The sequence below is a fragment of the Paracoccidioides lutzii genome (genome assembly GCF_000150705.2).
Source record: "Paracoccidioides lutzii Pb01 unplaced genomic scaffold supercont2.21, whole genome shotgun sequence".
In the NCBI taxonomy this organism is placed as follows: Eukaryota; Fungi; Ascomycota; class Eurotiomycetes; order Onygenales; family Ajellomycetaceae; genus Paracoccidioides; species Paracoccidioides lutzii.
Window position 1 is genome coordinate 232,723 of NW_015440967.1, and position 23,267 is coordinate 255,989.

The 23,267-nt window shown below is 46.0% G+C and overlaps 7 protein-coding genes across 7 annotated transcripts; 4 read left to right on the forward strand and 3 right to left on the reverse strand.

The window, feature by feature from the left end:
* Nucleotides 1-2,133: 2,133 nt before the first annotated feature.
* PAAG_06979 (hypothetical protein) lies at nt 2,134-7,242 on the forward strand (the record flags this gene model as incomplete). The annotated part of the gene is made up of 3 exons (XM_002791022.1): nt 2,134-5,472; nt 5,550-7,004; nt 7,084-7,242. The coding sequence occupies 3 exons, from the start codon at nt 2,134-2,136 to the stop codon at nt 7,240-7,242; spliced, it is 4,953 nt and encodes a 1,650-aa protein (XP_002791068.1).
* Nucleotides 7,243-8,843: 1,601 nt separating this feature from the next.
* On the reverse strand, nt 8,844-9,593 carry PAAG_06980 (unfolded protein response Orm1; the record flags this gene model as incomplete). The annotated part of the gene is made up of 3 exons (XM_002791023.1): nt 8,844-8,894; nt 8,965-9,323; nt 9,461-9,593. The coding sequence occupies 3 exons, from the start codon at nt 9,591-9,593 to the stop codon at nt 8,844-8,846; spliced, it is 543 nt and encodes a 180-aa protein (XP_002791069.1).
* Nucleotides 9,594-10,515: 922 nt separating this feature from the next.
* On the forward strand, nt 10,516-12,666 carry PAAG_06981 (zinc knuckle domain-containing protein; the record flags this gene model as incomplete). Its single annotated transcript, XM_015846082.1, has 2 exons — nt 10,516-11,610; nt 11,719-12,666. 2 exons carry the CDS (start codon nt 10,516-10,518, stop codon nt 12,664-12,666), a joined length of 2,043 nt encoding a protein of 680 aa, XP_015700517.1.
* Nucleotides 12,667-13,100: 434 nt separating this feature from the next.
* On the reverse strand, nt 13,101-14,339 carry PAAG_06982 (hypothetical protein; the record flags this gene model as incomplete). The annotated part of the gene is made up of 5 exons (XM_015846083.1): nt 13,101-13,280; nt 13,442-13,598; nt 13,766-13,975; nt 14,049-14,158; nt 14,241-14,339. 5 exons carry the CDS (start codon nt 14,337-14,339, stop codon nt 13,101-13,103), a joined length of 756 nt encoding a protein of 251 aa, XP_015700518.1.
* A 405-nt stretch (nt 14,340-14,744) lies between these two features.
* Nucleotides 14,745-16,578, forward strand: PAAG_06983 (hypothetical protein; the record flags this gene model as incomplete). The annotated part of the gene is made up of 2 exons (XM_002791026.1): nt 14,745-14,859; nt 14,996-16,578. 2 exons carry the CDS (start codon nt 14,745-14,747, stop codon nt 16,576-16,578), a joined length of 1,698 nt encoding a protein of 565 aa, XP_002791072.1.
* Nucleotides 16,579-17,918: 1,340 nt separating this feature from the next.
* On the reverse strand, nt 17,919-19,046 carry PAAG_06984 (NADPH dehydrogenase; the record flags this gene model as incomplete). Its single annotated transcript, XM_002791027.2, has 1 exon — nt 17,919-19,046. One exon carries the CDS (start codon nt 19,044-19,046, stop codon nt 17,919-17,921), a length of 1,128 nt encoding a protein of 375 aa, XP_002791073.2.
* Nucleotides 19,047-21,767: 2,721 nt separating this feature from the next.
* Nucleotides 21,768-22,184, forward strand: PAAG_12312 (hypothetical protein; the record flags this gene model as incomplete). Its single annotated transcript, XM_015847820.1, has 1 exon — nt 21,768-22,184. The coding sequence occupies one exon, from the start codon at nt 21,768-21,770 to the stop codon at nt 22,182-22,184; it is 417 nt and encodes a 138-aa protein (XP_015702564.1).
* Nucleotides 22,185-23,267: the final 1,083 nt, after the last annotated feature.

Here is a 23,267-nt window from a genome sequence, read left to right on the forward strand (position 1 = left end):
TATGAGGACGGTAAAACCCAATAAGTTGATGTGGCTGGGAACTTCTTAGCTTGGAAGTGGAAATCGTGTTGCCTCTATGGAGCAATGAGCGATGAGCATTAAATTTTTTTTTTTTTTTATGCCATTGTTTTATTCAACCTTCGTTTCGTGTCGGCAGGACAGTATCATCCGCACTAATGACGGGCATTTAACCTTGGAAGCGTTCCATCATACTTGACTTGAGAGTGGTGGTTGGCGACGGACATGATTTTGAGTTGGTGGTGTGGAGTGATGCGTTGGCAAGCACGAAAAGTATGAAATCTGGGCATGGTGGGACTAGCCAATTGCCTTGTGGGGTTGGGATTTCGTTGTCCAGGGACCGGCAAAGCCGCTAAACTTTAACCGTCGACTAGGCTTCTCACGGAAAATTGAAGGTTGTTGTGGCTGGATCCTGTGTTGTGTCGTATATCGGTGGGTGATAGGATATTGATGATATGCTTGAGAACGTTCGAAATCAAACACTGCACAGACAATGCCTGGGAATTTTGAAACATTGCCAAATAGTAGAGTCAGCAGCATCCATTATTCACCTAGTTGTCAGTCAAGATGATGCTGTTGTCACCAGCATTTTTTTTGTGTAGAGCTTGATTAAGGATGGTTGAGACACCCCATTCAATCCTTTGAAACAAACACACACACACACACACACACACACACACACACACTCTCTCTCTCTCTCTCTCTCTCTCTCTCTCTCTCTCTCACACACACACACACACACACTCACTCACACACTCACTCACTCACTCAGTCACTCACACACACATGCAAGAGAAGGCACCGCGCAGTTGTGTTTCAGGAGAAACTTGGTGAGTACTAATTGATCTGACAGGCCGGTTGACTCTTGCAGCTAATATATATGCATGCAATCTGAATTTCACAAAATGTGCCCTTGTTTCATGACTGTCAGGTGCAAGACAGATGTCAGCAAGAGAGCCAAACAGTCAAATTGAGATCCAGAGGCTGATCGAATCAGCGCCATAAAGCAGATTTATCATCCAAAGCATCGACAGCTGCATCATCAAATGACATCAACTGGTTTTGCCAGGGCGCGTTGGACACAACTGGGAAAGTTCTCGGGTTGGGCATGAAGTAGATTTAGCTATCCACTTGGTTGGATGGTCTCCTCTGTAACCTGTCCACTTGTGATAAACCAACGAGCACGGTCAAGCTCTGAATTACCAGGCGTCTACTCCGCATTCTCCGTGGAGGCAATCCGTAAGCAAATCTTGGGCTGTCCAGGTAAACTTGTGAAGGAAGCAGAGCCTCGGTATGTGTGAGTGTCTCTACCAGGCTGATGCGGATAAAGTCGAATGAAAAGACGAATAGAAAGAGGCTGGGGATAAGGGCCTTGTTGTGTTGGTGTGCTCCAGTCTTTTCTCATCATCGCCTGCGCCAAGCGATTGTCAGCCTCTTCCTTTTTCTCATCCCTCGTTAAGTATTTAATTATATTACGGCAGGATTGTGTAGTTACTGAGTAGGCTGTAGCCAACCTGCTGCGAACAGAGCTCCAACCTCAACTTTAACCTCCCTCTTGCTATTCTGTTGTATTCTTGTATTCTTGTATTCTTGTATTCTTGTTTTCTAGTTTAGTAACCTTTCATCATACACACATTTATTGTCTCTGGAAAGGGGAATTGTCTCAGGTGCATTTGAAGTGATTTTCTGCCGGAGCAGACAGACAAAAGCCGTTTGTTTGTCAGGCTCCTCTTAGGGTGAGCGACGCACCAACACATAGACTACATCCAACTTATCAACCTCACCTCACCCACTTCAACAACTTTCAACAAACCCCGCCCGCATTTCTGAGGCATCATCGACAACTGCCAACAGCTGCTGCTCTTGCCGCGAGTCTGTAATTATCTTCAACGGCTAGTTATTGGCTTACTTAGATGCTTCCACGGCTCTTAACATCATCAACTTGCAGCCAGAGAAGGAAGACAATCTCTGTGACTTCTCCCTCATCCATCCTTGTTCGACTCACAATTCAATTTTACTACACGGCCCCCTCTGCCTAGATCTTGATCCCTTGACCTCACACACCTCTCATACGCCCTTTCTGAGCATGCCATTGCTCGGCTAGCCCTTTTCATGATGGGTGTTAACACCCGCAAACCAATGCTTCCAGCTCCCACCGACTCTTCATTCCCCGATACGACTGGAGGCAGTGCGACTGGTACAGACCTTGCAACAGATCTTTCTCGACGGACCGATAAAACATCATACTCAATCCCGGATGACGGCAGTCCTATTACCATCTCCACGCGCCGTCGATCTCAAAACCGAGACCGGGACGAATCCAAACTTTCCAGAACCTCCCACCAGTCTCAAACCTCTCTTCTAATCGAGTACTTTGAAGGTGGGAAGAAAGGTGGGAGTCTAAATTCTCGACCCAGTGTCAGAGTGAAAGTGACCCCTTCCGTTGCTCGCAAAATCAGAGACCAGAACGACCACATCCAGATTAGTGAGTCAAGCGGAGGAAGAAAGCCATCATACACGAGGCGCATTTCCCTGGGGACTCCAACTCCAACTCGAACGAAGGAGATTACTGAGGGTGCTGCGGACGACCTAAGCATCAGTTCAATTGGATCCTTAGCGGACGATCCTGGCACTGTTCGCCGTCCTCCATTCGAGATTGAGTTCTCGAGGGACAGTGAACTATCGGCTAGGTATATCCAACCAACGTCTGATATTTCCTCCATGCCCCCGGATAGCATGCTGGAAGGCTTAAGTACCATACCTCAAGCTCGTCGTCAACGAAGCCATAGTGTAAGTGGAGATGAGGTCCATGAACATCACCGGTCCTCGGAGATGTTGAAAACCCCCTCGAGGAGGAGAAGCCGCAGTTTAAGCAGGGAAAGGATTGCACATAAAGCGGCAGAGAAACTTACTGCCGTTCCGCGAGATGTCACTCGCACCAAAGGCAGACACAAGGAAAAGAATCGGAGTCGAAGTGTGAGCAAAGAAATATCAGAAACCGACAGGAAGTCTTCACATCGACGTTCAGGCAAGCATCGAGACAAAGACTTGGCTAGTGCAGAGTCAAGCATTTTGAGCAACTCCGCACGTTCTCCCCAGTTTAAATCTGGAGACCAATATTCCTTTCGCTCCGGAACATCAAAGTCCTCCATCAATAACCCTCGGTTACTGGAAACAGTTGAGGATGCTATTCGACGACTTATCTTACCAGAACTCAAGGAATTGAAAAAGGATCAGAAGGTCCGCGCAAATAGAAACCAATTTGACTATGATACAAATGCCTCTCTCGGTTCGGGAAGCATCGTTTCTAGGGATGAGCTAGGGCGACGTTTGTCTAAACATGCGAGTGCTCCTGATGTTACTAAACCACGTGTGGTAGTCAGCAGTGACAGCAAAGAAACTCCAGAAGTCATTTCAGAAGGATACTCGGGGAGATCCAAAGAATGCAGACGGGAGAAACCACTCGAATCCCAGTACGTTAAGTCGTACACGAGGAGATTATCAGAGGACTCATACGTCTCGGATGAAACCATCCAGCGGAAGAAATCCAAAGGACTCCGCGACGCTGAGGCTGCAGCAATCGTCGGTACAGCCCTGACCACTGCTGCCCTCAAACACCATGACTCGAAATCTAGTCTAGACAAACGGGAACGTAGGAAGAAACGCAACAAGAGTCGAAGTCGAAGTGGAAGCATCAATGAAACCGAACTGATGTTTCAAAAGCATGGAGTCCCCCCAATGCCTCTACGTAGCGAGATCGATTCCGAATTGACAAGGGAATCGATATTATCCCAGCAGACAACTGATACTGAAACTCCTGTATGCAGTGAGTTAGCACGCAGAACGCCACACGAAATTGAGCCACCTGTTTCTCGAACACCAACACGAACCCCACGCGCAATGGTGACTGGTTCAAAATCTAATGGGATCTTATCAGCGAAAACTTTCAGTCCCCATAGTCAGTCAAGAAGCGCAGAAGTAGACGAGGATATAACGCCAACCAAGGAAGAAACACGATTTACGGACTATGCGTTTGTAAAACCCTTTTACGGACCCCCCGACGAATACACCGCACGTGCTCTTAGCCCAATCCAGAGCGTCGCAAGCTACAGGGAACGCGACTCAGATAGTGGAAAAGAAACGGGTCAACGAGATGATAGGTCTGGATCAGTAAGTAGGGACATTCCCGAACCAGGTCACAGGCTATCAATCGATTCTCTGTCGTCTGCCCCAAGCACGAATTTGGCTAGATCAACCCGTCCAGCTGACCACGAAGAAAAGCGAAAGGCATTTCTAGCTCAAAAGGACGAGTCTGGGGTGAATATTGGCTACGAAGGAACCCCGCGTACGTCGAAATATGAACCCTGGACAAAGAGCCAGCTCGACGAAAGTGATGAATGTAGGCATTCTCTAGGCCAGGATAGTTTGGATGACTCCCGGGATGATAGTTTTGTTGATGGTCCGTTTACACCAGGGCAACAGGTTGCACAAGGAGCTGCTGCAAATGTTCAGTATGTTCACACACCTGTTATGGTTGAGTCTGCCGTAGCCTCACTCCATGATCCATCTGTGGTGGACATTCACTCCACCAAATCTGGTAGGAACTCAGCTGTTGGATCGCCAAGTCAACACCGAAGTGGGAGCCCTGGGTCTTTTAACGGAGCGCAGCGAGGACTGATAGAAGTCGGTCCCGGCAGCCCATTAAAGCAACAACAGAATGTATCGAGCCCCGAAGAGAAATCATTCCAAAAGCGGATCGGGGTGACGTCACCACCTCAGAGTGTGGGGGATTCTTCTGAAGACCGACCACATATGGGAATAACTGGTTTACCAGGAGCTGGAAGCCCCATTCCAGAAATTGGCCATATTCCTGATTCAGAGTCGGAGATAAACACAAACCCCTCAATAATTCAGGGCCCTATTGGCGGGATCCCGAAAGAAAATAGAGATCATTGGCCATACGATGCTACGCCTCCGCGGTCTAAAGGCAATGAAATCCACGAGCCTCATCAGATCCTCGGAGACACGACAAGCCCCATCCAAGGCACAGGTCTAGTTTCCTCATATAGCAACACCAATTTTAATGAGCCCTTCTACGGAGCTGATCATGGAAATGGTTATCCTGATAACAAGGCTAAACATGGACAAAAAAGAGACGTTTATCCAGACCATTTATTAACGCCTCCAGGAATCAAGGATGAGGGTTATATCTCTGGTGCGAACCCTCGATCGCCCAGCCTCGCCACACCTGAACCCAGAGGTAAGGTATTTGAAGAATTTAATGATGGGATGCCGGGACTTACCAATTTGGACCATGATGACCCGTTAGCGGATACGCACAAACGTTACTTGAGTGGTTACTCTCATGGCATGCCATCCCCTCTTTACGATAGCTCGACTGGCCATGGAATCGATAGGATTCAGTCGAAGGATATTGTCGCGCTTATGGACCATGTACGCATCTCCTTCTACGCTCTCAAGTTTTTTTTTTTTTTGCAAGGATGCAATTCTGATGCTACCATTTTGTCTAGCTTACTGTTCGTGATGCGCAAAGAAATGCTCGAGATACCGAAATACTCGTCACTCTAGTTCGAAGTGCGGCAGAAATGCGTAATTCCTTCGAGGACATGAAAAAATTCATCGCCCAACAAGATGAAATGCTAATGGATACGAACGAGAAACAACATGATCGTACCCAAAAAATTGTTGGTGGGCCTCGGCCTCAACCCCTGGGCACTCCGCGGACCCCTCGACGCACTGCAACAGATGAAGAGGAAGATATGCGATCAAAAAGGAAGAATGTTTTCAAACGGGCCTTGAAAGGTCTGAGCCTGAAAAGCTCCAACGATCTTACTAGAGTCGAGGACATGCTTGTGCACCTGCTTCTTGAGGTTGAGGCTTTGAGAGCTGCCCAGGAAGGCCGGGCACCAGGAACTGGACCTGTTAGCTCGAGCGAGAATATTCGCGAACCTGGCCAAGATGGATATGAGCCCGAGGGCCAAGCTGGCACGTCATCAACTGGCGGCGACCAGTCAGGTTTCTCAAATTCTCCTCGTTTAATTGGGGATATGAAGGCGGCGAGTACACGCCGCGGATCCGAGCACCGGATCAGTCCAGTTCTTGAAGGCGATGAGGATTTGGACACGCTAACACCACAAGAGCAAAATTTACTTGATCAACAAAATGCTGTTGACGCCCAGCTAACAGGACGCCACAGACGAGGTGGCTCCGTCTCACTAGGGACTCCTCCGCGAGTTCATCTTGCATCTGGCGCCTTAAGCACAGATACAACCCCTAAAATGTCCGACGGAAAGTCTCGAAAACACAAATCAAGTAGTTCATCTTTTTTCCCTAAAATTTCCCGGTGGTCGAAAACAACAGCTTCTTCTATGGGCGAAAACATCCGCAATAGCATCCAAACCAGTCGAAAAGACAGACAATCTTCGGAGCTATCGCGATCCGGTTCTGATTTGGGGCAGGACGGATATAATACTGGCGAATATTACGATCACCACGGCGATGATAGGTTGCGCTCCAATATGAGCTTGGAACAGAGACAAGAAAACCGTCCTCCGTCTCCTCTAGTTCCATCGCAACTTTCGGAACATCCGAAGTATCGGGCACATAGGGATAGTTTAAATTTACAACACCCTCAGCCACGTCAGGGACCTACGGGCCGCTATCAATCTCAGCTAGAATCGCAAGCGCAAACATTCGTACCTCCAATTGCCCACAATTCTGAAGCTTGGGCATCCACCCAGAGCCTGGGTCGAATGACTCCCAATCCTAACGCGCCTGGTTCGGACGGTGGATATTCCGATCTATCAACGACTTCTGCGAAACGAAACGCACCCCCACGCCCGCCAAAGATTAGAGACGAAGGTCCCTTGATTCCTCAAAGGTTGCCTAAAGTGAGCGGGGATGGTCAACTCACCTATGCAGAACGCATGGCCTCCCGTGGTTCACACCCCTCAAATTATGATGGTGTATGTCTAATCCGTTCTTGATACTTTCCCACGATTTGCAATGTTGATTAGCTAATCACCAATTTCTTGATATAATTAGACAAATGGATCCCCAATTAGGTCCTCCCCGAAAAATAAAACTCCGCAACGAAAGCCCACTGGCCCCCGCCCTATTACCAGCTCCGGCTCCGGCTCAGGATACCCCAAGAGACCGCAATATCAAGGGAGCCCGCAACAAGTAGACGACGATAACCCTTAAATAGCCTGACCTATATCTTGTTGCCCTGCTTGACTTCTCTTTTATTTTGTTTTTCTCAATATTTTTTCACAGGTTAACCTCCTGAAGCGTACGTTATTCTTTTTTTAGTCTGGTTTTTGTCCTTCAAATTCTTTTTAAAAGGTAACAAAGGGCGTGGGAAGGCGTTCATTTGATGTTTTTTTTCCCTTTTCATCTGCTCTGTTTTGCTTTATATGAATGATGGCGCTGAAATAGCCTCTCGTGTTTTCTTCTTCCCCATCTTACTCTTGATATTCACCATGTATCCTTTCCTTTTCTTCTATCGTGTTTTAAGTAAGCAAATCTTTTACCATCCCACTCCAAAATGTTCTGGCGCATATCTACAGAGCTCAATGTGAAATTATTTTCTACTTTCTTTGTTTTCCTTCCAGCTCTTTTTTACGCCCAGCCATCTATTTTCTTGGTTTCATAAACCGAACCTTGAAAATGGCTAGGAGAAATGGGGAAATAAAAATTCTTTTCACTCCTTCTATCTGTGGGCGATAATGAAATTGGAAGGAAACGAGGTTGCAAATGCAAAGCCATTAAATTCAGGGTGCCACAAATCTTTAAGAACAAATCGAAACAGAAGTGGGATATGTTTACAACTCTCAATTGTGATTTTTGTTCTAGATATAGAGTTGATAGGGGATGGCTCTTCTCTAGGCCTTCAAGATGGACAATGTACCAAGCAATAACACGCTCATGCCACTTATGTGCATTTCGTACATGGAGGGACTTAAAAAGTAATTTCTTGGATTGATCAGAAAGTCTCAATATTGTGCTGCCATTTTCTGTTGGGATGATGATAGTGAGGGCTAAATCCCCTTTTATTGTACAGAAGGTAGAGAACAAGCACATTATTAACTTGATTCCTGTGGTTGTGATACTGCATTTTACTAATTTCCACCTTTGTCCTAAAAAGCTCATCTCAACGAATGATTTCAATTGGCTCTCATGTAATTTCTTCTCGTATCAAGAAGCTTTTGAACGATTGACTGGTGGGTGACACCATGCCACAGCGAATCCCCCATGGTCGATCAGCATCAAATACACCCAAGGTATTATTATATATATTGTTAGTGTCTGCAAAAAAAAAAAAAAAAAAAAAAAAAAAAAAAAAAAAAAAAAAATTCCATTGATCCTTTGCATTTTCAAGACCTGGGCTCCATTTTATCTGAATTTGGCCCATGAACGCCGTGCAGATGTGATCTCAAAATGTATTATTTGCTCCTTGACTGACCGGAGTTCCTTCCCTCTTGCCTTCCTGTGCACAAATCGGAACTGCTCAAGCAATGGCTAAAGACGTCAAATAGAAAGAGACAAAGGAGAGAAACGTTTACTCGTTTTGTTTGAATATCAGCTGAAATTAGGGAGTAACCTATCGAAAAAAGTGGCGTTTAATTCGACTCTGGTAAAATGTGGGGTTTACACAGCTGCGGAATCCAGAGGGTGGATAACATCGGGGGAACGAATGAAGAGAGAAGAATAGGAAGACTTTCAATATAAATCGAGCCAAACTGGGGATTTCTCCATTTGTCTCTCCTTTTTGCTTTTCCTTTCTTAGAATACCTTGACGCAACTCAAGGATCATCCCGGTGCTCAGAAAATAGGTCTATTCGCAACCGATGAGACTAGAGAGTGAAAAGTGTTAGTGACAGTTGGATTCTGACGGAGCTAGTTGCCAGTAATGATATCACTTACAATAGGTAGCTTCGGAATAACGACACCCAGAACTGCCATGAAGTTTATTATGAAGTAGGTCAGGTCGTAGTGGGTATAGTGAGTACTGAGTAAGAAGAGAACAATTGGAACACAGAGCAGAAACTTCTTCGCTGGTGTGTACTGGTCTCCGTTGTCAATTTGCTCCCACATATTAAGGTTGTCATATGCTCCAGCATTGAATTCAAAAGGTACCCCTCGAACCCAGTGAAACATCAGAAACGAGCCAAACATGTAACTGATATTTGTGAGGGTCCATGAAGTCTCTTGCGATACGCCTGGAATAATGTCGTAAAAGATCTTGAGAGCGATGATTAATACAAAATGGATCGTCCATGCACCTAAGAATCAGGTTGTTTTTGAATTAGCTTGCGTTTGTTCGTAACACAATAGACTGAGCATGTGGCTCATGAGCTTTGGAGTTTCACGAATGAGGAATCCCTGTTACGCAGAGATAAAAAAGGAGTAATTCTCTAACCTTTTGCGTTAACCCAGTTTGCATTCAGGTTGGGTAGGGCAGCTTGATCACTTGTATGCTCTATCGATTCCGGAGGTTCTTGATAGATGATACTACTTGAGCGCCTCCTTCGCCCAGTCGTGGTCTGACTCATAGTGAAATCTGGAGAAAGGGTTGCTGCGGTTTTAGGACCCGTGTCGAGATCGGGGGGAAAGGAAACAGTCCGAGGAATCAGAAGGGACGACAGTTTGGCGGTATTGATCTGAACCGTTTGCAAAAAAAGGAGTTAAATGAGGTGTGTGAGGAGATGTTCTAGGGCGAGGGGAGAGCTTCGTTGTCTGGATTTGTTCTTAGTCCTGCTAACAACTGTTGCCTTGGGGAATGTCGAAGACCTGGGCTCAAATGTCGGGCAAGTAATGCGGCGGGGTATATAACTTGTAAACTGAGAACTGCGAAAGTATTTGTAGACAGGAGAAGACGACTGAAAATAGTATATTTGCAGAAATGACATAAAGAGACGTCAGGAAATGGGGAGGAAGAAGGAGAAATTGAGTAATTATTAATATGAGGAGCAGGAGGCGTCACGTAAGACGTAGCCCTCGACTGAATTCGACGGATCCAGAGGAAGTGTAATGGTAGAACAAAAGAAGCCAGAATGGCACAAAAGGAAACCCAGAAGGCTATGAACAGAGAACAACCTGATGTCTGAGTTATTGTAGAGGAAATAAGAGCAAACGTTGAACGTTGAACGTTGAAACTAAAGATGCCGAGTGCGGCTCAAAGGAGTCGCTCTCGTTGCATCCTTGGAGTGGCTGACTGGGTTATTACGTAATGCGCTAACGACGACAAACGTGGACCCGAACCTTGAGCTTGAGTTTTGTGTTCAAGCAGTTCTGAACTCCAACCAAACTCGAACATATCCAGGTCAACTAAGGTACTCAACAACGCATTCCTAGGTAGTTCACCTGGTCCCCTCGTTTCGGTTTTACACACATGCCTATCCGGCCGCGTCTTTCTGATTAGCATCTTTAGCCCCCATGCACCTGGCTGGCGAACACTGGAGCTTGCCGTGAGAAATGTCTGACGAGGATGTTGCTTGTGACTCGCGAACTGCATCTGTTGGTTTATTGCGGGCCCGCAACAAGGACACGTCCTCTGGGTCTCAAGGAACGTTTCCGATACGATCCGCTGACAAACGCCGTTCAAGGAAGAATCACAGCCTAGATAGTCGCGAGACTCAAGACTTTGTCCCGAAGGGTACTTTATTTACCTCAACATCGTTAGCAGTTTATAGTGCTTCTAGTTCGAGCCCTGACACGAACACAGAGAACAGCTGTGACACTGCATCTGCAGATCATGTCTCTTCACCCATTTCGCGCCCCCTGTCACGAGGAGGAGCACCCTCAATGAATTGGAACAAGCTCAGTAAAGGGACGGTCAGGACCGCCCTTCGTGGGCGCCGTCAAACAGAAGCCGCCAGCGCAGCTGCTACATCTTCATTTGAGACTGTTAATGGGAAATACTGGCGTAATCGAAGTACATCTACTTCATCCAGAGGGAGTGGTGATCAGAGTCATCGAATGCGGAACCAAGACCAAAGCGATTCGAAACATGGTGTTTCTTGGAGTAAGCTTCAAGCTGAAACAAGCAGAGACCAAACGACTTACTCCGCAGAGTTCTCTGATATGGAGTCTGGCGAGGACACACATGAAGATAATGATATCGTTCTCAACCTGAGCGGCTCAGCCAAAGTAGATGCGGCTCAGGAGGCGAGAGGTTGGACTTCGGATGTCCAGGGAAATGACCTGCCTCGTGAAGATAGCAGTGTGCTGGGAGCTCGATATCCTAATGGAGAGGGATTCGGCGAAACTATTGGCTCCGAAATAAATGTCAAGGTTGGAGACAGAATCTTAGTAACTCCTCTTCACGCTGAAGCCAGCGAGGAGAAAACCCCATCTGAAGCCCCAAAGGCTGAGGCGATCCGGTCATTTCGTGCCAGATACCATTCAGACCCTATTACACTTGCTGATCTCACTCGCGATGATCTGGAGATTCAGGCTAGGTATATATTTTTTGATATGCCGCCAGAGAACCTTGACCTTAGGTTACCAGTAAGGTGCACCGAATGCATGAAGGAAGGCCACCTGGCAGACATTTGCCCGAGTAAAGAGGTATGTTCCCCACGGCAACCCTTCCCTCTAAACACCAAAGCGCAGCTATCCTTGCGCCTGAGCGCGCCAGGGAAAACTTCTCTTAGTTAAGTCTGACACTGAACACAGTGTGAACATTGCGGAACATGGTCTGTTCATGAAAGCCGTTTTTGTCCTTCTTGGCGGAGATGCCAGCGTTGCAGGGAACGTGGTCATGACGCAGTATATTGTCATTCCCCTCTCAAAGGATCCGCTACAGAACAGCCATGTGATTTTTGCGGCTCTAAGGAGCACACTGAGGACGACTGTGACTTGCTTTGGAAGTTGCCTAAACGAACTCCAACCTCTGGCCGCATATTTATCTCTATATCTTGTTGCTACTGCACAAGTAATCGCCATTTGATTGGGGATTGCCCCATGCGCGACTACCCAATGAACTCATCATCTTTCAGCCTTAAACATTATGATCCGTCTATGTTTTCCAACCTGAACTCTTTCCATGATGTCATTTATGGCAGGGGAAATAAAAACCAGGGTTCGTCTGGGCACAAGGTTAGAGGCCGTGCTGACGGGTGGTCACCGTCACCTGAAAGTGATGGAGCTTTCGGACGGTCGGATAATTGGAACCCCTTAACCCGCTCCCCACAACGCGGTCGCATTCGTTTCAGCAATGGAATTGGACGCGGGAGGAATCTTGATGATGATACGCGACGTCCCCAAGTTTCCGGAAACGGTTCATATAACACCAATGATTATCGCCGTGGATATAGAGACAGGGATCAGTATCACGATAGCAGTACACGCCAACGCTCTCTCTCGCCTAATCGATCCTTACCACGACAGATGTGCCGGAAGAGTAATTGGCATTCAAGGGATAGATCTCACTCTCTGTCGCCGCCAAGGTCCCCGCCACGCCCACGAGGGCCACCTCCTCAACAAACAGCTGGTCGTGGGAAGGGTAGAAGTGGTGGTGGTCCCCGAAGCCGGGGAAGAGGAGTCAAAGGCGGTTCAAATAGGGAGACATATCGACACATGCCTAGTACGGCTAAGAAGGCGTGGGAACAACATAGATTTTGAAACAATTGAGGTGTGAATTCACTTTTCTCATGATGGTTGGTGATGGCAACTTGGCGTTTCCGAAAAACTGGAGGCTCTGTTATTCCTTTCTTTTCTGTTGAGATACCTCTTAGCAACCTTGTGGGTTTATGTTTGGAATATATGGAATGGATGTATACTAGTCTATATTACCTGTATGCATAATCTTTTCTAGTTTCGAGTGCTGTATTTTTAAAACAAAGAAACGTATCCGGCTGTCCGACCATTCTATCCCCCGACTTTACTTTCTCGGATATTTTATGTGCTGATCTTGTATCAGAGGTTATGGATATTAAATTTAACAAGGTTGATGGTTTATCTATATCTAACCAGTCACTCGGAACTGAGATGTAGGGTTCTATATTCAGGGTAAATATTTTCAAAATATAGTCACACCTCCATTTTCGTTCTTGGTACTAATTTTCCTTGAGATCCGCAACCCCATTCTCCAAGATTGAGATCAGCTCGTCTAGGCGCCGGATACAGAAATTGGAATGGTCATGGTCTCTCAGGGATTGGTTTTGGTCATTGAGAAGCAGGACAGTGGCGGCGCCTGCCAAGTGGCCCGCAGTCATGTCGTCGAGGCTGTCTCCGACCTATAGAGAGATTTCCAAATTAAAATTTACAATATCATTCTTCTTGATACGGTCATTATACGCATGGGTTTGAGAGTATACACGAAAGGGATGGTAGTCAGGGGGGGGGGGGGGGGGATGAAGGAGATGACGAGAGTGAAACGAGATTAAATTAGACGTACCATGATTAAATCCTCAGCGTTGGCTCCCCATTCCTTTGCTATATGTAAAATACCCGCTGGATCTGGCTTGGGAAGCAAGTCCGGGGTATCACGAGTAATGATAGGGCAAAACTGATGGGTTGGGAGGTGAGTTCTGAGAAAATGTTCTACGGGTGTTCTATTGAAGGCGTAAGCAAGCAGCAGCTATCACTTGAGAGGCGGATGAATAGCCTATTGGTTTTCGGTAGAGCAAACACCCTTGAACGACCGCATAGCCGTAGCAATTGAGGGGATATTAAGGGGAAGGGGGCATGGTATGAATGTTGGCTGAGACAAGGCACCTACACGAAATTCCGTGTGCATAACGCCCGTTTCAACCCTTTTGAATGGAGATAATCCATCAGTTCTACAAGACCCGGCTGAGGCACTTGCTTGACCATAGCTTCCCGCTCGATCTCCCTAACTTTCGTGATGGCAGCAGTGCGGTCCTTTAATGTTGGCAAGCTTCGGATGTGCCCGATGATATCAACTGATTTATCAATTCCTAACCAGGAGCTGAAAAGGGACGTCGTCTGTCACTTAGGGGAACTCTCGATATATTTTTGAAATGGATAGTTATGAATCCTACCGCATTTCTTGGAACATGTAATTCTGCGGTAGACTAATGTTGGTCAGACTAAATGGGGTCTCAGGCCCGGTATACGGATGATTGATATCAACTAAAACCTCCCATTTTTGCTAGTTCGATTTTGGATGAAGGTATTAAAGAGGATTGGAGAAATTTATATAAATACCATAGTGTCCCATCCACATCAAATACAATGCCCTGCAAAGTCGACTTCTGACCATTTATACCTGCCTCAGGATGGAGCGGGGAGAACCTCCATGTTCGTAATGAGGAGCCACCAACATTAGACATGGCGCGGAAAAGGAGCATTAAACGAGAAACCAAAAAAAAGAAAGAAAGAAAGAAAGAAAGAAAGAAAGAAAAGAAAAGACAATAAAAAATAAGAAAAAGAAAACCTAGTTTCAGGGATACAGTTTTAAAAGAAGAGGGGGGGGGTCTTGATTGTATGTGCATCCAGCAGGTATCGTCAAAACGGATGAAACTACACACACTGAAGAGATGAGCTGTGGTTGGGCTTGGAGGATGCGGAAATCGCTCAGGCCCCACCTAGGCCAACTTTAGTCTAGCTTTCAGTGATGATGAGTTAACGCCGTAAGCGCCAATCGCCCGCCAATCCGAAGATATGCACCCGCGTCAACGAGTTGCGTCGAACATGTGTGTAGTTAGGTCGCAATTGTAACTCAACAATCCAGGGTTATGGAGACTCAAAAGGAGGCTCCAGGAGAGGGGCCAGCTCCAAAATACCGACCGGCTAAGTCTGTCCCCTTCCAGTTACACATGCACTGCACCATCTACTTCGAAGAAAAGCTTTGTGAGCACGCACCCTTATCCTAATTCTCACCTATCCCTAACCCTGGTGTTGAGGGCGGAGGGCTGTGAGCCTCCTCGCCACATCTCAACTAGAAAACATCGTTGCGAGTAACTAACAGAGCATGTATTCTCGCAAGTTCACCAAGCTCTTCATCTCCTTCTAAGTCTTCTCTCGTCAAATACCATTGCATCGGGCCCCGCATTAATACCGTCGCCTCAACACCTTGCCGTTGCAGCTACTCTCATCGTCCACCCTTCCACAACAACTCGAGTAAAGTCATTGGAGAGTGTTCAGGTTGCAAATACTGCTTTAGAGCTCTTACGTCTTACGAATAAACTGGTAGGGCCATTAGCTGCAAAATTCGACATTGCCTTTGCTTTTACGCGGTTCTCATCGTCGCGAAATGGGCGCCAACGACGCGGAGATGGTCATAACGACTCTGCAAACGGTTCATCCTCAGATTTTGATGCGGTTCCCATGAGGGTGGATATTGCTCGAGGTGGATCTCTTTGGTTTCGATCTGAGGACTTTTGGCATGCTGTAGGGTGGGCGTTTAATTGCGCCGTTCTCTTTCCGAAACGATGGTCGAGATGGCGTGTCTGGTTAGAATTCATGTGTGACGTGTTGGAAGACGATTGGGCGGAGAGAGAAAGACTGGCCAACAATTCAAGTGATGGGACGGCAACACCAACTGCTGGCCATGCGCTTCTCCGTGATAGTCTCATTTTCAAGTATATCTCAGGCTCATCAGTAGTATCTGGCCACCATCGAAGAATCATGCGAGCTGTCTTTGCAGACGGGAAACCTCCGTCGTTAAACGAGTTCAAGGAGGTGTTTCGGAACGAACTAAAGGAGCCCGAAAAGGGTAAAGATAATCTAAAAAGACGTGAGGCTGATGTGAATGTCGACGAAGATGAATTCGGAGACTACCTCTCAAAGGACGAGGATGATGATGCTGAGGAGGAAGACAACGACTCATACACGACGAGAGAAACCGAGCCTTCTCGGCCAAAACGCCCGAGAACTCGAGCACCAGAATTTTCTTTGATTTCGACTGACGATCTTAATATGGATCCTTCGTACAGCGGTTCGGGCGTGGGGCATTCTGGCAATGTCTCGCAGCTCGGCGACCTCGCTTCACTCGCTCTCAGGCAGCGTCTTATGCAGCTCTTGTCCCGAGTCTCCAACTCTCTCGGGAATCTTTACATGGAATTGGATAAGCTATATCTTCTCTTCGTGGAATTCGTCCGTTCGCTGGACCTTCCTACATTTCAGCTCTTAGTATCATCGCCGGTGTTGTCGAGTTTCACAGATGACGCACGAACTACCCTGTGCGAGATGATCCTTCTTCGTTTACTAGACAACAATCCTGGTTCGATGGAGCAGTACCTGAGCCAGGCTAAGTTGGAGACCTGTTTTCTTCCCTACGCGGCTTATACGAATAGTTCCGTCGACAATGCGAAAGTTTCGATATTACTTGAGACCACCCTACGGCTCTTAGCCTCCAATGGCATGTTGCATGTTCGTCCCTCTTTGCAAAGGGCAATCGAAGAAGGAATTGTGGCCAGAAGTGAAAAATGCCAGACCGACACCAGAAAGAGCCAAGGTAAACAGAAAATGGAAGAATCTGGTTGGATTTGGCTCGTTGAAAGTGGCGAAAGAATGCATTATCTGGTGAACAAAGTAATGTCGAAGGAAAACGAAGGAAAGAGGACGTGAATTAATATACTATTTGGTATTAGGCTTCTCCCTCTACTTTCCATGGGCGATATTTGGAATATTCAGCTTTCCCTCTGGTATTTGCACCGAAGCCACCTGCTGTCTGACTAACGTACCTTTCCCTAATGCCTTCATTTCGTCACTATTCAAAACAGGCAATCAGAAGGTCATGGCTTTGGTCTGAGATATCGGTGAAAGGAGGAAGAGCGGGATATACCTTTGTCAGATTGCCAAAGAATCTTTATCCCCGTTGTTTTACACCCCATCCTCCCATCAGATTCAATCGTTGGTGTATTTTAGCACCACATGTATCCTCTTTTCTATCACACATGGTTATAGGAAGTGGAAAATGGTTCTTCCTGATACACACAACCGTACTTCAACCACTTACTAAGCAGGGTCGTTGCCCAACTCTGCCTCTCTCGCGTCACTGCTTCAATGGTGATGGTCGGCGAACTTTGGTGATCTAGGGTGAAGGATTGACGAGTGGGAAATAATTCATTTAGCGACAGCAGGAGGTACGTAAAAACAAGATCACAGTCTGCTTGATCATTAACCCCTTTACGTCTTCAACCCTAGGGTTCATGACAAGACCACAACCTGTTCTGATATCTCCATATTGAAATGACTCCCACGGGTCTTGAACAGAGCGGAATGTCGTGCGATGTCCGCGCCCAGCAGACCAAGGGGCAACAGAGGCATGTACAAGCCAAAAAGCTTGCTAAAGGCGCAAAGTCTCCTGACTTTACTCCAGTATCAGCGGGAGAGGGGAGGTGGTAAAAGTGTTGTGGCTAGACGCCTGATAGCATATTTAATGTGTTGTCCAAAACTTGTAAAGTCAGTAAAATATAGTAGATTTCCTAAGTAAGGCTAAACCCCCTACTATCTCTTATTCGGTTTACGCAGGTAGATACATATATATATATATACTTTCATCCACAAATTTCAGTAAAATGCCGTTAACCTCGACTTCTTCATTATTAAGCTCTTGCAGCACCGTGGTGGATCTGCGACAGGTCTATCATCTGATTTCTTTTCTCCTTTCCTTTCCCATTTTATATTTGATAATTCTTAGACTTTTCTTCTCCGTTCCGGTTTACAGGCCTCTCTTCTAGATTTGAGTTTTGACATTGTGTCGTTATTCTCTTTGGCTTGCTCCATTTTACGCAATCACAAGTGGGATAACTCAGATGAAATATGTAAAATTTATCCTTAAAATCAACTAATGTTGTTGTGCCATGGATATCCTTGAGCTTGCCACGGATGTAATGGTAGCATAGTATGTATATACTTAAATGAAGTGGGATGAACGATAAAATGCGTTATTTATTCAATCACCGCTAGTTTGGGGTCACAGACATACCAGTTTTTGAGCTTGCCCAAGCGTCATACTCTGGACTGTTGGGGTAATCGATATAACCAACGGTAGATTTCGGGGTATAGAACTTTTCGCGATCGTATGGAGTGAGATCTATATTATTGAAGATCCGGAACGGCAGATCTGGGTTCGGAATGAAGTCACGGCCAAACGCAATGGCAATGCGCTGGTTCTTATGGCTCTTGACAGCTTCCTTTGCCGACTGCGCAGTGAATCCTCCAGCAAGAATTATTGCCCCAGCACCGTCGAACGCATCAACAAGAAATTCTATGCTCTCTGGTGGTTCTTCAACAGTGTACGATCCCGAGATCCGGGATTCTACCACGTGCAAATATGCCAATCCTATCTTCGCTAGATTCTGAACAAGGTAGGTGAACTGCGGCCGGGGGTCTGCCATCCTCATATCTTGAAATCGACTCCAGGGGCTAATCCGATACCCAGACTTGTCACTTCCAATGGCTGCTGCAACTGCTTTAGCCACTTCGAGGCCGAATCTTGATCGATTCTCAATGCTTCCTCCCCAGCGGTCATTGCGGTTGTTACAAACATCCTGTGTGAACTGATCGCAAAGGTATCCATTCGCCCCGTGAATCTCAACCCCGTCAAATCCAGCCTCGACAGCATTCTTTGCTGCTTGAACGTAGTCCCCAATGAACTCTTGGATGCCCTTTTCGTCTAATGGCTCGGGGACAGCGTGTTTCTCGGAAATCGGCAGGTTACTGCTAGAAACCACAGGATAGCCTTCAGAAGCGAGGACCTGAGGTTTTGCTGCCCGGCCCAAAGCCCACAGTTGACAGAAAATAAAACAGCCCTTGGCATGGACTGCATCGGTAACCTCTTTCCACGCTTTTATTTGCAAATCATTATATATGCCGGGAACATTGTTAAATCCTCCTGCACGGGGAGAAATAAATGTGGCTTCCGTGATCAACAGTGTGCCTGGGACACAAGCTCGCTGTGCGTAGTAATCTTTGACGAATGGAAGGGGGATGTGATTGTCATCCGCTCGATATCTCGTTAATGGAGCCAAAACTACGCGATGCGCCAAGGTAAGGTTGCCAACTCGGATTGGACTTCGGATATCAGCCATTGGATGGATCGAGCAAAAGTAGCTGCCTTTCGATACAGTGACAAACTTAGAAATTTTTATTCCGGAAGCTCTGATATTTAAATATCTCGCTGGGCTCCGCATTGTACCCCTTATAAATAACAATATACGCTGTGTTTGATAACAGTGCAATGGTCATCAATCGCTATACCTGATATTGTGATGTAAAAATCACCTCCACACACACGGATGAGACAATTAGGCTATTGTCATGATGTAAGAAATGTGGATAATCCTTGGAGGTTCTGGTGTTTTGGTGGTCCCTTTGGGCCGAGTGGTTTATATCAAGAGTCAAACCCGTAGATCCATGGATAAGTTAAAAGTCAGTCGGTGCGGAAAAAGTTCGCCGGCATTCGGTTATCTTAGCAGTTCAATCAACTCTTTGGATCCGGATCTACGATAGATGTTTCATGCATTGCATTTGCAGAAATTCGCCATATCCTACAGAGGAGAAATGATGACAAACTATCAAATCATAACTAACGTAATCCACCCCCGAGCGAACCGTCAAATCCAAAAAAGCTTCAACTTTCTAACCCACTCACTTCAACGCGTGAGAATGCCACCAATTCGCAATAAAAATGTCAGAAACTCTATAGAAATAGAGGGAAGAATTGAACTCACAATAAAAGCTTTAAAAAATAATGAAATTACCTCAATTTGTGAAGCTGCATGTCTTCATGAGGTCCCATATGCTATCCTACACCATTGACTTAACGGCTGACCTGCACACGTGAATCTACGCACAAATTCAATCAAATTAACTGAGTCTGAAGAGAATCAGCTAGTTCAGTGAATTCTAGATCTGGCAAAACAAGGAATACTCTCTCAGCCAGCATTTGTTGAGAATATGGCCAATCATCTTCTTAAACTCCAGCATTCAACCTCCATCTCAACCTCTGCTCCCCAGGTTGACAAGAACTGGATCTGCAAGCTGATTAAACACTGTGCAGAGCTTCATTGCCACTATTCCAGACACTATAATCATGAGTGAGCTAAATGTGAGGATATAAGAGTTATTCAGACTTGGTTTAAGACCTTGAAGGATACAATTGCTGAGCATGAGATTGTTTCTGAAGATATATACAACTTTGATGTGACTGAGTTTGCAATGAGGCTCTGTGTCACTACTAAGGTTATTACTAGTAGTGAGTGCTATGGCTGGGCAAAGCTTCTACAGCCTGGAAATTGAGAATGGATGACTGTGATTGAGGCAGTCAACATGTCAGGCTGGGCCTTGCCTTCATATGTGATTCTTAAGGGTCAGAAGCTACAGGAAGGCTGGTTTGATGGGCTTCCAGATGGCTGGAGGCTTGATGCTAGCCCTAATGACTGGACTACAGATGAGATAGGAGTTAAATGACTTACTAGACTGTTTATTCCTGCTGCAAATGCATGCAGAATTGACACTTATCTTCTTCTTATCCTGGATGAGCATGGCAGTCATCTTACCTCAGAATTTGACTACATCTGCAAGGAGAATAAGATTATTCCTCTCTGCATGCCAGCACATTCCTCACATCTCTTGCAGTCACTAGATGTGAGTGTTTTTGCAGTTTTGAAACATGTGTACAGCAGTCTTGTTGAACAGTGAATGCAGCTAGAATTCAATATCATTAAGAAGACAGACTTTCTAGATGCCTACTCTGCAGTGCATATGGAAGCTTTTAAAGCTCAAAACATTCAAAGTGACTTCAGAGCTACTGGTATAATGTCATTTGAACCAGATCAGGTCATTCAGCAGCTAGATATTCAACTCTGAACTCCTACCTCCCTAGCCAGCAGATCAAGCAATTCAATCTCATTCTCAGTGCTTCAAACACCTAGCAACCTGTGGAAATTGCAACAGCAGATCAAGAGGATCAAAAGCTTTATGAAGAGTCAGCAGTCTCAAGGTTTAGTGGAAGACCTTGATCAAATTATCAAGATCTGTGAATATGGGATGGTCAACATCACTATTATGAAGAAGCAATATCAGGATATATTCAATGCAAATGAGAAAGAGAAGCAAAAACACAAGAGGTCTGCTCAAAGAATGCAACAGGAAGAAGGTTTAATCAGACAGGAAGCTACTCAGCTTGCTATTCCAGCTGCTGCACTCATTGAACAGCCAGTCATTCAACCCCTTGTGCCTCCATCTGCAGAACCTCAATCACACTCAGGAGTTCCACAACAGTGCAGCAATTGCAATTTGCCTGATCATAAGAGAACAAGATGCCCCAATTCTAGTGTAAATTAATTTAATAAGGCATTGTTGGTATGGATATTTCGGGTTAAATTCTAGCTAGTTGAAATATGATGATTTTGGTGGTTCGCTCGGGGGTGGATTACATTAGTTAACTAACTAGTTATTTCGTGGCGCAGTCCAAATTGAACGACCAGGAACCAGGACGCATCAAAGGTTTCCCCTTTAATAGGAACGTTGACAGATCAAGGCCTTGGAACACACGAGAGCCGGAGCTGCTTGTCCCAAACCCAGTTAACTAGGTCAGAAGCTGAAAACAACCTCAATCTCTCGCGTCCCTCGGGAGCTAATTACAACTTGCAACACCAACACTAGATCGCAATGATAATACACATATGTATACACATAGCAGAGTGATCGCCATAGCCCTCTAGCCTGTCTGCGGCGGGCCCGGTACACAGCAATGTCGATCTTGTTTGAACTAACTGCAATTGGCACACTGGAGTTCTACAAGGCTCATGCGTATGAAATACCAGGGCACGATTCAGGTAAAGACGAATGCTCCCCGCCCAAGGATCCAGAATTTAACAATTCCGGATGTCCTCAAATCCGGAATGTCAACGTCTAATCTCCTAGAACTCCTTGGGCCTTTGTTCTCATTTGCATCGTACGAATCCAACTCAATCAGTGCTAGGAGCCTAGTTGAACTTGACTGGCGGAATATCCTCATTCTTCACCGTATACCACAACCGCACCGGTGCTCCAAGACGTGCATCGCAGGATTTCTAGCGTACGGGAACTCGTGTCATTACAAACCTGATCTCAAACTTTTGCGCACTGCCAAGTCAACTTTGACTATCGAAGGCTGTGAGCCATCGTTGACTCCGTCAGTCGATAAGACACCTAATTTGCTGGGAGTGCTAATGACGACGTAGAGGCCCGTAACGTGACAGGTTTACTTCCTGGAGTGAATGAAATCAGTCTCTCTATACATAGTCAATCTACTTAGGTAGCCTGAGTATCATTGTATCGGCACCAGAGCGTACGTGGGCGGCATTTAGACGAGAGCCTGTTTCCACCCTGGATGCTCGATTTCAACTCCGGCCCATTTTTGACACAATCCGTGGCAGTCAGCCCTTGACTGCCAGTTAATTGAGATGTTTGGAGCGGTTCCCCCTGTTCCGTTTTGTCTTTGAAATATCCAGGGGTGAGAAGGGGAGATTTTTACTCATTTTGCCTCTGGTGTCAAACGTGAGGTGAGTAAACAGGGAATAGTTAGTTGACTTGCAAGCTCGATGTGAGCCTCTCGGTTCCTACGTGTTGATTCTGTCAACGATTTTTTGTGCTAACATCTCTACTAGTTAATAATTTATCAGCTGTTTACTCTCAGCGATTGAATTTCCTCAACACCATTAATAACACCTCTCTTATCATCTTCTTAGCCATCACCTAGCTTAATTTCCCTCGGGGAACCGCAACGATAAATTCAGGACGGCATGAAGTGTGACATTGGTCACACGCTGAGATTACTATTAAGAGATGTGAATTTAACCAATACGGCTAGAAGATTAGACTCTAAAAGGAATAAATTGCCTGCCGGTCGCTTGTAAGAGACAAAGGCTCTGCTCTACTACTCCTGAATACTGCCTTGGCTGTAACAGACATCATCAACAAACTTTGGAGATGCTCGAAAAATCCAATTATCGAGTCTTCCTGCCCGGCTAACGCTAGCTAAAGGGAGTGACTTTCCAGCCTCAGCGGGTATAAAATGATATCCCAAAGGCCTTGGTAATTTTTCCTACAGCAGATTTGCACGGTTTTTATAAATCACCCCCAAACTTTATATTCGGAGTCGCATAATGCATGTCGCACTGGCCCGAAGCTTCTCACAGGTGCCTCCTGTCTAAATTCTCCGTACGACTTTGCTTCAAGGTTCCATCAGACTTCATTTCTTAGTAGTAAAAGAGAAAGAAAGAAAGAAAGAAAGAAAGAAAGAAAACCAGGTATGCATAGTATCT